Raw genomic sequence first — 13,350 nt, forward strand, 5'->3', positions numbered from 1 at the left:
GTGCCTAAGCCTAACTATCAATAATTTAGCTGGGAGCCCCCTGGAACCCTCAAGCATCCCTTGAGAACCAGTGTGCTAGATTGGAGTTAATGAAAACAGATTTTACTGTACAGTACATGTGCATTGCAAGCTAGCACACACCAATCTAAGCGAGACAATTGTCTTCTACAATGAAAAGATAAAGCTTTCATGTAAAACTGTTTAAGATTACCTCATTTTGTACAGAGCTGTGAGAAATCAATATACAGTAGTCGAATATGTTGTCGTCAGTGCACACTACTTTGCATGCTACTTGCATTTCTAGGTCACTCTTGGAAAAAGGCATTTTATTTGTTACCTGGGTGGGTGAAATTGTAGCTTCCAGGAATGGAGCACTAACATAATATGACACTTTGAGTTAAAATAACCCTGTATAATATTACTGTACCGTGCCATTGTCTCTGGCCAAGGATAAGTTATGTATCCATAATGCTGCTCATAAGAAAGCTAATCCTATAATGTCAATAAAGCTTGCCACCTCCCTCCAATCTAAAATCACTTACAGTATAAAGGGCCATATATAACATTCAGTCCTACATGTCCCACTTTTACAACACCTCTGTTGCATGAGGTTCGGTATTTCCCCATCACGTCTACTGTATGAGGCAGTAATTGTGATTTGCAACATAGTAATGCAATGGCTGCCTTCAGTGCCTTGCAAGAATATATTTAGGGGGGAAAATACTGTACACAATGAGAACACGACACAATTTACAGAGGTATGTAAGCCTAGCCGAGCCATGGGGACAGGGCAGGAGCCTATCTATCCCCTGTTTCTGTAGTGTGAGGCAGCTTGATGTACAAGGTCAAGGTCAAGTTTATTCATATGTCCCAAACTGGGCACTTCGTTTTACAGCAGATAAAAAGCTCAGAGTATCCTCAATCCTCCTACAAGTATCCTCCCCTCCCGTATGTCGCATGGACCCCCAATCCAACCCTTGATGCTAAGTGCCAAGCAGGGAGGCATTGGGTCCCATTTTCTTGGGTATGACCGAACCCTGACATCCCAATCTCAGGGTGGGCACTCTAACTTGTACCAGCCACTGAGCTGGTACCGAGGTAAACAAAACTATAATTGTGGAGTTTGCCAATTATTTAAATAATAATTTCACAATTTCACTAATGATCTTGGGGGTAAAAGCAATAGGCCTACACACCTTTGTAAAATCTCTATGGAAGTATTGTATGGTCTGTGCAGTGCAGTTCTGCCATTCATTCTATTGTGTTGATGAAACGAGTGATTAGACTTTACTTTCCACTCCTTCCTACCAGCTTTATATGGACCCCGAAAAACATTGATATTAACCTCAACACCCCCTCCCCTTTGTTTGTGTGTCCTGCAGGAAAAGAGGAGTACGTCGCAACCTTCAAAGGATCCGAGTTCTTCTGCTATGACCTGTCCTCCAATCCGATCCAAAGCAGCAGTGATGAGATCACGCTCTCATTCAAAACCCTGCAGCGGAATGGCCTAATGCTGCACACGGGCAAATCGGCCGACTATGTCAACCTGGCGTTGAAAAATGGAGCGGTGTCACTCGTCATTAATTTGGGGTCTGGAGCCTTTGAAGCTCTGGTGGAGCCAGTCAATGGGAAATTTAATGACAATGATTGGCATGATGTCAAAGTAACGAGGAATCTACGTCAGGTAACAGTACAGAGGGTGATGCGGACAGCTAGTCAATTAATTGAAGCGAATTCAATTCAGTTGAACGATTGTACATATTTTTCCAATTAATTTTAATTGGATTAATACAGTAATTTATTGGATTATTTAGGGTGGAGATAAAACAGTGCCACAATTGAGCAGGGACATCTAAAGAGCTTGATAAGCTAATAGGAATTGCTTTTCACACAGCATTTCATTCAAACCTTCAAAGACTGTGAATAATTTCCTTACCAAGAAATGTATTCACAAGAAAAAGAAAAAATAGGTTATTAATGGTAATAAGTTAATAACCCAACTTTCAGCTGTCACAGATTCCCTTATAGGGAAACTGAATTTCAGTCTCTTTGAGATGTGTTACTACTGTAGACACCTTTACAAACACATTGGTGAAGAACTAATTGGTGACATCGGTGACTAATTACAGTACATACTGTAACATCCAACATATTATTGAATATATAGATATAGATAGATAGATAACACAATGTGTGTGCGTTATCTTTCAGCATGACATCAAAGTAGCCCTTTACTGTCACATCTGAAAACATTCAAGCAAGATCATCAAAAAACGGTATCACTAAACACAATATGGGAACTATAATAGGTGTGATGTCACAGTGAATATAATTAGTCAAGTTAGAGTGAAAATGCACAGTGACACACAGCTGATCAGGAATGCCTGTTTTCTTTCTTACTTACTGTAATTACTAATTATGCATGAATGATAATCTCTTCTCAAAAAACGGAACATTTAATCCCCAGATGTGTTCCTGCTCATATGTGGTGGAACTGTTTTTATCTTCATCTGAATTTTAAGAAAATAAATAAATAATAATAAACGATTTATTTGTAAGGCATTGATGGGCCAATTTGGACCTTCAGTGGAATGTGTGGAACATGACACAATGCATAGCAGGTGCATGTTGTGTGGGGTGGACCAGACTCTCCATCCTCATCATCGTGTGTTTCAGTAAAGTGATCCTAAAGTTCATCACTAAGACCAAAAGGAGGTATACGGTATTGTATGAGAGCTGAAAATGGCAGAAGTGTGAGATTGGGCTCAATCTGGGGGAAAAAAAGAAACCAATAATAAATTAAATATAAACAAGAAAAGTAAAGAAACAAGCGAAACAAAACAAAAGCACTCAATGGACTTGAACTGGGGACTTTCGTTGAAGAGGGTCGACTGATGTGCTTTAGGCATTCTCTCTTGTGGTGTCTGTCAATCATATCCTTGTTGTCAGGGCTGGGAAGCTGCTCCGCTGATCACTGGGTGCACATATATGTAGATCACACCATGAAGAACTTTATATAGGGAGTCACACATTCAGCTCTGGCACCACTACGTGTGGAGCGTTTTTTTCTTTTCTTGTTAAACTTATTTTGCCCTTCCTTTTCTCTCTGTTACTAACATGCTTTGAAAACAAGACTAACACGTCATTCATGGAATGTGTCATACTACTAACCAGAATCGTTTTTAACAATGTACTAACAGTGGTGGCCATCATATATTTTTTGAGTAACAATCGTTATTCTGTTCACAGTTTTTAATTTCCTTTCTCCCCCCTTTTCCACAAAGCACTCAGGCATTGGACACGCTATGGTAAACAAACTACATTGTTCGGTAGATATCATTCTAATTGTTTCTTAGTTTGGGTTTGCCGTGTGTTTTCCCTTTTCTTCGTTTTTTTTGTTTTAATTTTATTGTAGACGTCATTTACAAAAAGAGGATAACTGCGGTTGGTACTCTTCTGCTTACCTTTTGACTCCTCTTTAATTTCTCAATTCATTCATTGGTTTCACCCTCCTTATTTCACCTGTCTCCTGTCCAATTCTGTTTGATCCACCTTTTTAGGAGCATCGTTTCGAGCCTTTTGCATCAAGCAGTGGTTAAACAAGGAGGACCTTCTCCTGGCTGGCTGGCCTCATGATGCACATTGGCCCAGCCAGTTTCTATATTCCCATTCACTTTGCATGGCATGCACTTTGAACATGCGCTGCAGACGCCACGCTGCTCCATCTGTTTGCTTGTTGACCTGTGTAGTGTGTTTTATTCCATTGTTGCTTCTCCTGTTGCTTTTCTTTTTACTGCTCTTGTGGTTTTCACTGTGTGCTTGTGCATGCGTCTTGACACAGTGCCCGGTGTCAAAGTATGCTCTGTAATTCTATTTAGTATTTAACAATATGGGGATATTTTATTTTTGCATGCATGCATGCAAAAAAAGCAAAGGCATGCATGCCACCTTTAAAAAAAAAAAAAAGAAAAGGAAAACCTTCATCCATTAACCTACGCTGCGTGATTATGATTATGCTTCTAATGGCATGTGCTCCCTACAGTATCTAACCCAATGGCACGATCTAATTTATTTTGTATAAATCTGCGGAACTTACTAATATATGTATTTTAGCTGAACTAACCTAGTTAACATTCTACTAACACCATTTTTGTGTCTGCTAAATTACTTTTGAGTTGCAGCAGGGGCAATACTAACACTGTAGTTTGGGCAATCCATTAACAACTAACTGGAATCTGTTACTCCTTCGGGGGGGCTTGCAGTCTGCTAACTAATCCTAACCTGGACAAAATAACACTAACAATAAAAAAACAAAGCAAACCAAAGTACAACAGAATTCAAAACAGACATGAAAATGGGTTTCAGACACATTAAGGAAAATGTATGGTAAAGGCAACAAGAAGGAAAGGCGACAAGCCGGCATACAGCAGAGGCTATCTGAGTATAGCGTGTCCTTTCCCTGTGCTTTGTTGTCTAGGTAACTATATCCGTGGATGGGATACTGACCACCACGGGATATACACAGGAAGACTACACCATGCTAGGCTCCGATGACTTTTTCTATGTCGGAGGCAGTCCTAGCACCGCTGACCTCCCTGGATCTCCCGTTAGCAACAACTTTATGGGTTGCCTGAAGGAGGTAAACACTGCTTCTCTGTGCACTCTGAAGGTGGTGGGTGGCCTTAAGACTCCAGAACAGACCCTGCCACCCACACACCCTGTCTCCTCTCTCTCTCTTTCTCTTTCTCTCTCTCTCTCTCTCTCTCTCTCTCTCTCTCTCTCTCTCTCTCTCTCGGGTATGTATATATATATATATCTATCTCTATCTCCATGTGCCTCTTACAAGGCTTCCTTTTCACATTTCTCTGTCTCTCTTGCGCTCACCTTATGTTGACCCGGCCCACACACATAAACAAGGCACACGCACTCACACACAGAACTTGATTGGGGATTTACCTCAAGGTCTGTGCAGTTCTGCACTTCAGGCTCTTTGAATGAGTCCAGCACTATACACTACACTGTAGGAAGAACCCCCACCCCAATCCCCCTGATATTTCTGTTTGCAGAACTATGATTATTTATTTATTTTTGCTGTCAAAATGCAGTCAAAGATTGCAATATTACATGCGGTGGTGTATACAGTAGCAATATATCGGAGATTTTTGGAGAGAAAATGTTTGTGTGGTAGCTGTTGTCAGTCCAAATGTAGCTTTACAAACACGATTCAATCCCTGGGATAGCTTAGCGCTCCATGCCTACAGTAGGCCAGTTGACATGACAGAATATTTTCTCTCACTCAGTGTGTGTGTGTGTGTGTGTGCGCGCGTGTGAGTGTGCGTGCGCATTTCAACATGACCTTGCATTGTTTGCGTTGCGTCATTCGCATCAGCACAATTCAGCATATGATATGTCCATATGTGAACTAGTTCATGACTGACGGCACAAATTGCCAGGGGGCAGGGGGAGAGAGAGAACCTATTTCACGTGTGACGTGCTACAAACCTGAAGACACTGATCGACATGTCGCAAAGCGTTGTCAGCACAGTAGTCCTGATATTTATACTGCAGGTACTACAGGCATTTGGTTCATGCATGTTAAAAGCATGTGAGGGAGAGAAAGAGGGACAGAGAGAGATGGGAATAGAGACTCATTCGGTTCTCTACCAGATGGCCCGTGAGTTCTCTTATCTGCGCCTCTCCTCCACCAGTATATTTTCAAACCACACAGTATTATATTTATTTTGGGGTTTTAATGGGAATTCTGACCCAAAAAAATAATTTACTTGAGAATCCACCGCAGGGACATGCCAAGATCTCTGCACAAGTAAATCTCCAAGGTGCTGCAGAAGAATCCATTCATTTATCTTTTAATTCTAAAAGTTATCCCAACCCCCCGCCACCCTGCCTTTCCCCCCATCATCTACCTCTCCCACTCTTTTTTTTCCTTTTTTTCCCCCCTGCTTCGCCTGTCCTACATTTTGTCTCACCTCCAGCTGATGGTCTCTTCCGCACTGAACCGCTCAAAGTTCCGAGGCAGCTCTGCTTAATGAGCAGTCTGGCTGTCTTCGACTCGTTAAAGGTCTGCTCGTTAAGGACGCGGCTTTAGTTAACAGCATTTTCTCTGACGTTCTGCTACCGGGGTGGGGGGGGCACTACATGTGAGCTTTGGTCATCGGCATCGACCCTACTGAGCTACCCTCACCGCTGTTGATCAGCCAAACTACAGTGGGGGGTTTCCTCTCCCTGCCACAGAGCAATGAATTATTGAGATCCAGGTTTTTGAGGGGCACTATATCCCCTCCTATGTCCAGCTTTGAGGGGTTTGTATAAATGCAAACATTGAAGACAAAAATGTGTAAACAAAACATTGAAGGCAATAGTGAGGACGCAAATTGTGATTGGCTGGAATGAGATGATGTATGATGACGTGTGATTATATAGGAGCTTGATAACGACACGCTCCTATAAAACCACAAATCCCCACATATGGACTATCCTGATGTCATCAATATGACCTCATTTGAACTAGAACAGTGCCCGTTGGGGGGTGACTAGGTGTGATCAATTGGCTAATTGGTTGCTCATCATTGTGGTGGTGTGAACACCTGTGTCAAATGAATGCCCCACCCAGTTATTATGTATGTGTCCCTTTTATGCCCATATATGGATTTTTTTGTCAGGCATTCCAAATGAGGCTTTTGTGCTTTGTTCTGGACAACCGGAAATGCAGAGTACCCGTTCCACCCATTTGTCCCTTTTATGTCCATTATGGAGATGTGTCTCTGTGTCCCTTAATTTCTATATATGGAGTTCTGTGTCAGGCATGCCCAAATATGTGTTGTGATGTCAGAACAGGCCAGCTCCATACATGGACCGTGGGCAGGGGCCCTGTCCAAAGCACGGGCAGAGGCCTTTTGTGACGGTTCTGGAACAACTGTGGGTCCGACCAACTCGACACCGGAACGTGTGTGTCGAATTTGAGGTCTGTGGGGCGAACGTTTCTCGAGTTAGTGCATTACAGACGTACACATGTACAGACGTACTGTACGTACAGAGACATGGTGCATTTATAGATAGATGTGGAACAAGACACTCTGATGGCAAGTTCTGTTTCTGTACAGTCACAACGTCATGACTCCAAGACAAGCTAACTGTAGACAAGAACTCTTGTTTGAGTGGAGGGGGACTCAAAGTCATACTCCCCTACAGTATTATGCTGGCTGGAGTGATGTCCCGTTAGTACGCTGACAGCCTGTCGGCATCATTCTCTCTGGTCTTTTTGATTAACCAGACCATCTGTCCTCAGGTCAACCTCCCTGTGTACCCTGCAGTGCACTAAAGACGATGACGTACAGTACAGTACAGTAGTACAGTACACCCTGCTCTAAAGACGATGTCATACAGTACAGCTACAGCAGGGTTTCACACCGTGGGATCTTGGGACCTCCAGGGGGTCCTTTTAGACGGTTCCAGGGGTTCCTCAGCAGAATGTTCAGTTGAACCACTTTAAAGTTAAGCCTACATGCATCAGCTTATATAGCCGATCTACAAGCTGCGATGCGTCATGAGCTTATACAGTCTCCCTAGATGCCAACGATGAACCTCTGCCCCAAATTTTCCAGAACAGCCTGTTGTAGCGCCACCAGGAGGCCGACTTTTGTAAAAAAAAAAATTGCTATTACTCCTCCAGATTTGCACATCGTTACACAGTATCTCTATAGTGATGTGTAGCGATATTTCATATTCCATCTTAATTGGCTAACATTGGCTTTCAAAGTTTGCAGGACTGGCCTGTTTTGAACACATTTATGGAGAAAAAAATGCCTCGAATCATACAATTGCCATCAAAGGCATAAGAATAAATGGCACCCTTTTCACATTGGCCTTAAATAGCGCCACCAGGAGGCCACAACCTGACCTGCCCTGGTGGAGACCTGTGCCCTGAGGGGCACCTTTTCTAGTTATTTTATGTTAACTTTACAAACTAAATCCAAATACATTGGACACAAAAAAGACATTTTAATACTAGTCATTAAGCTACATATAGACTGAAGTAATTAAAGCGGTTCATGTTTAGAATTGTAACAACTGAAATCAGTAATACATCAGTATTCTGACAGTACAGTAGCAGTAATGTAGAGTACACTGCTCCAGAACAGTACAGTAGCAGTGGTATTACACCCTGCTTCACACAGTATAGTATTAGCAGTGGTCAAAACGCACTGTGCTGTAATTGATGGGGGGAAATGCCTGATTGATGGCCATGGTGCCATGTGGTATGTCGCTGTATTAGCTTACGGGCTCCAATATGAGATGCCGCGCCTGTCCCTTACTTCAGATGACAAAACAAACGGTGGCACAGTAATAGCTCAGATGTCACAGCCCTAGCTTGATGACAAAGTAGTGCAGCACTAGGTTTCTGTGTGTATACAGTAGCTGCAGCAGGAGGCACAATGCTGAGAGCAAAGCTCCGTTGACTCTAAAAGGTGCCCTTTTGTCGTGACTCCAAAGAATTGATTGCGGTTCATTGGTGATGTCTGTTGAGGCCCCGGTCTGTAGGACTAAAGTTTCCCCTGCAGCCAGAACTCCTGAAGCCAACCTTCAAAGATAGCATCCTTTTTGCAGGTCTCTGCCAATAGATCCTTGTCGAATTGCTTTAGTCTTTCCCCCTCGCAGACTAGATGCTTTCCCATGCTTTCTATAGTCAAATTGCATTTGGCTCTTTGTCAGAGATGTGGATGTTCTTCTGAAAGGATTTCTTTTTAATTCAGTGTAACATCGCTGTCAGGCAGAAACCTTGTACCTTCATATTTCATCCTTTTATGTTTTGTTCATAAATTAATGCCTTGTTTTTGTAGAGTGCTTCTTTGTGTGACAGTGGCATGCAAAAGTAGCGATAGCTGATCAGTCTGTCTGTGGGTTTTAACCAGTGAAAACAGCTTGTGATCAAATGATAACTAAATTGGATCCATTGAGGTTCTTTCTTCTTTCCATTTCCTGAAAAGTATCGGTTTGGACGACATACAAGGTTTATTTTTGCCCAACAGAGAGGATAGTGATTTGAAAGTGATGATAGAAGATGTTGCCGCATAAAAATAATCTTTTGTTACCGTTCCCCCTTCACAGCATAACTGTACAGGACAATAAAACCTGTCGTGAACTGCTCCAGGAAGCCAGTGAGCTTGCCTAATTCTGATGTGCTGCTCTGATCCCCCCCCGACTTGATGCACACCGTTGGACACAGTAGATAAACACGCTCCATGTAAATACGGTCCCATAGGAGGTGTCCCTGTTTTCTTTCTTTCAGTTGAGCTGTAGTAGCTGTGGTAAAGCAAGCGGGAGCTTTGTTTTCGGCTACTGTGTGACTCATGCGGTTTTGCCTTCTGGCAGAAAACAACAAAGGTTGAACCATTAGAAGTTTTGAATCTAAATAAATATGCACACATTAATCATACCTCATGTGTCTACCAATTAGCAGAACAGTTGCAAGATTTCCATGAAGTGAATGTAGTGCTGTATAACACATTTACTGTAGTTTTGACTTAAAGTGATTGATCCACCTTGATGTTGGGAACCCCCTCCCAGACATTATCATTATAATGCGTATAGTTACTAAAGTATAAGGACCATTAAGCATGATACTGTATCTATTCTTACAAAACTAATTCTTACCAGCCTCATACTGAGAACGGGGTGTAAAGCAGTGGTTCCCAAAGTGGGCTCCGGGGACCCCCAGGGGTCCTTGAGGGAGTTCCAGGGGGTCCCCAGCTAAATTATAGTTAGGAACCAAATGGACCCTTATGGGTCTGTAACTCTGAGAGTTAAATTAACTTTGATTTTACAATATAAATTGGGGTCCCAGAGATAGAAATGCCATTAAATGGGGGTCCGTAGCCTAATCCATGTCAAACTGGGGGTCCTTGAAATGAAACGGGTTGAGAATCACTGCTAGAGCCGTAAAACTCTTCTCTTATGGGGGTCCCTGGCATATCTTTTAAAATTACTGTCAATTTGGGGGTCCTTGATATGAAAAAGTTTGGGAACCACTGGGTTTGATTTTGGTGTTACTACCTTCTTACCGTAAGCATTAACACCCTCCTAATTGATAACATAATGTACCCAATAGGCATGAAAAATGACTTATTATATTACAGTACTAATACATTGCTAATACGTATGCATCAAAGCAACTCATTCATGGTTAAATTACATTACCCAATAAAACTACAATACAGTAAAAATACAGTAGTATAGTAAAATGTGTACAATAAAAAAAAGTCATAACAGTATCAATAGTAACAATAGACACTTTAGTTAATCTTGTGTAATGGGCCTCTGGTGTACTGTGTTAGCAGAATGCTGGTCTGCTGTGCAGCATGGCGCCTCAGAGGGTGATTTATACTTTAGCTGCGCACCGGTACAGCGCAAGGAAAATAGCCGCTCTACAAGCTCACAGCGTGTCGCGGCGTGGCACGTTGTGAGCTTGTAGATCGGCTATTTTCGGTGCGCGTCACCGGCGCACGGCGGCGTGTAATGCAGTCTTCAGAGGTCGCAGTGCTAATGCACTGCACTTAGTCAAGCATTCCCTGAACCAACGCCTGCATGCTTTACACATCCTGTGGGATTGCCTGTGATTATGGGCCAATCATTAGAGGGTTTTTTAAAGTCAAAATGTTCACTTGAAGCACATTTACTGAAATTCACACTTTTCATATTGCTTAATGGCTCCGTCCTTGAAGCCTAGACTTCTAGTCGTCTGTGTGCTGGTGTGAATGTGTGTTTTTGACACACTTGGCTAATCTAAATGTTCTTAAATGGCTTTTGAGAGAGGTACATCCATCATTGGCAGGCCTTTATTCTAATCAGAGGCTCCAGCAGAGGCCTTGATCAGCAATTTTACCCCCACACCTGCAATGTGGGCAGCTGCTTGGCTTCATCACTCTGCATCCCACTTCCCACCACCCCAGGGGACGGTACCTGAACCAATGTGCTATTATTTCACAGAGCTATAATCATTCACTGGCGGCCCGCTATCCTTCGTGAACCTTTTCATTTCTTTCTCTGCAGGTCCGATTCAATTTAAAAGTCTGAATTAATGGCGGGACAATTTCTTTCTTTGTGCAATGTCGGGAGGGGGTCTCGAGGGGCACAGGCTCATGTGATGCCACTAGACAGACGCAGAGGTACAATGTGTCCATGTTGTACCTGGCTTGAACCATAATGCAGATTGTACTTACAGACAGTATATGCCTGCTCCAAGTCTCCCAACTGCTATCTTGTAGATTTCATCACACATTTGAGCCCAGATTTATTTTCCATTTCACAGTATGCGTTAGTGATTAATGACCTGTGCAGTCAATATACAAAATGTGCTAAATTTGTTCACAGGCGTAACGCTGCAGCACGCGGGCAACTCTTATAACAACAGCAATGATTGTTCTGCAAGCAGAAATATAATATCAGACTGTACTGGGGTTAAATTATATTCACTGCTGAATGTGGATGTGGCATTTACTGTTCTTCGTCCCCCTCACTGTCCAGGTTGTTTACAAAAACAATGACGTGCGGCTCGAGCTCTCCAGGTTGGCGAAAGACGGCGACACCAAGATGAAGGTCCACGGCATTGTGGCCTTCAAGTGCGAGAACGTGGCCACTCTCGATCCCATCACCTTCGAGACCCCAGAGTCTTTTATTGTCCTCAACAAGTGGAACGCAAAGAAGACCGGGTCCATCTCCTTTGACTTCCGCACCACGGAGCCCAACGGTCTGCTCCTGTTCAGCCACGGGAAGCCCAAGCAGCTGCCGAAGGACTCCAACTCCAAGGGCCCCGAGGCTCTCAAGGTGGATTTCTTTGCCATCGAGATGCTCGACGGCCACTTGTATCTGTTGCTGGACATGGGCTCGGGCACCACCAAGACCAGGGCGGTCAACAAGAAGGTCAACGATGGCGAGTGGTACCACGTGGACTTCCAGCGGGACGGCAGATCAGGTAGAGTACTGTCTTCTATTCTTCACCAAACTATTTCACCTCTTAAACCCTATTTGATATACTTAGTTTTCCAGTGTCCCCCAGGGGTCTGTCCCAGACCCTCTCCTTTGTTTCCCCTCGATTCAAAATCTCTTTGACTATGATGACATGCCAAGAATAGGGAAGTTATGGTTTAAGTGGTTAAGAAGTTCATACCTACAGTACCTGGTACTATCTACGCGGTGCTTTCCCAATTCGACAGTTGAGAACAGACTGAACAGTATAGTGGACTCTGGAGTGGAGTGGAGATGGTTGCACTCTCTGACACACTTTTCCCAAAATACTGTTGGTTATTGGTTTTGGTTTATTAAACTGAATCCGTGAGCCTATCTCTGCATTGTAATCGTATATATTCTGAAATGTAAAAACAAACTACACACAATAAAATATTTGTATTGTGTATAGATTTATTTATTTATTTCAGAATAGCAATTTCAGCTAGCGGTTAGATCTCTCATGTGGGAGACCCGAGTTTGAATCCTGGCTTAGTAACATAAAAGTTATGGATTATAACAGCTTTAATTAAAACAAATAATTAAAAATTCAATTAACACTCAAAATTACACTGCGTATCTTTGCTATCACAAAGATAACTGTGGGCTTTTTATGCAGAGCTGACAATTTATGTTCCTCAGCAGATTGCTGCTTTTTTAGTTGAAGCCTCGAAGCCTTTCTAATGGCAGGCGCAAGTTATTGGAGCTTGACCCACCATTGAAATAATAAGTATAATGTCAAGGTGAGATTGTTCTGCGCCCGACCCCCATTTTCCTTGCATGTAACATTTTAAGCTGGATGTAACTAGACACGCAGTTAGCATTTCAGGGGAAAGCTTGTGTACCACTTAAAAGCCAATAAAAACACAGCCAGTGGAAATTGATCATGCTAAAATGAATCTGCTATAGGATTTAACTCTGACCTTGTACAAATGGACAACAAAATCTCCCAAGAGTGAACATATGGAACCAAATGGACCATTACGGTTCCATTTGTACCCTCTGAGAGTTCAATTAACGCTCAGCTTGTATGCTTTGTTGGGGCGGTGGCCGCTGGGGAATCTGACAGTGTGTCTGAGCAAGACAAATAACAGTTCCACCCTTGTGCTCATTTGAGCAGCCGTCAGCTGGGTGAAGCTGTAAAAGTAGTTTCTGTCTTACTCTCAGGGACCAGAAAATCCCACCCCCCTCGCCACCGCACTTGCCAAGAGGTAGTATTGACCCTCTGTCCCATTGTGTCCTCCAAGCCGCGGTGTTGCACCGCCCCGGTCCCCTTTGATTTGCTTATCTAAGCAGCGATTTGTTAGCGTGTGCTTAGAGCCAAGGCCC

General features: G+C 43.0%; 1 protein-coding gene across 19 annotated transcripts in view; it reads left to right on the plus strand.

Annotated features, from left to right (window-relative positions):
* Positions 1 to 13,350, plus strand: part of LOC308328710 (neurexin-1a) — a gene marked incomplete at its 5' end in the record, with an annotated part of 423,001 nt that overhangs the window by 140,995 nt on the left and 268,656 nt on the right. For 11 of the 19 annotated variants that reach the window (XM_080782779.1, XM_080782794.1, XM_080782795.1 and 8 more), the window contains 4 exons: positions 1,383 to 1,684; positions 3,285 to 3,308; positions 4,478 to 4,639; positions 11,542 to 11,989. In XM_080782779.1, the coding sequence (XP_080638905.1) occupies positions 1,383 to 1,684; positions 3,285 to 3,308; positions 4,478 to 4,639; positions 11,542 to 11,989 (936 nt within the window). Of the gene's footprint in view, positions 1 to 1,382; positions 1,685 to 3,284; positions 3,330 to 4,477; positions 4,640 to 11,541; positions 11,990 to 13,350 lie in introns of those variants that run through there. The other 8 variants (XM_080782790.1, XM_080782799.1, XM_080782784.1 and 5 more) reach the window with 3 other exon arrangements.

This window comes from Protomyctophum bolini, assembly GCF_963924005.1.
Source record: "Protomyctophum bolini genome assembly, chromosome: 14".
In the NCBI taxonomy this organism is placed as follows: Eukaryota; Metazoa; Chordata; class Actinopteri; order Myctophiformes; family Myctophidae; genus Protomyctophum; species Protomyctophum bolini.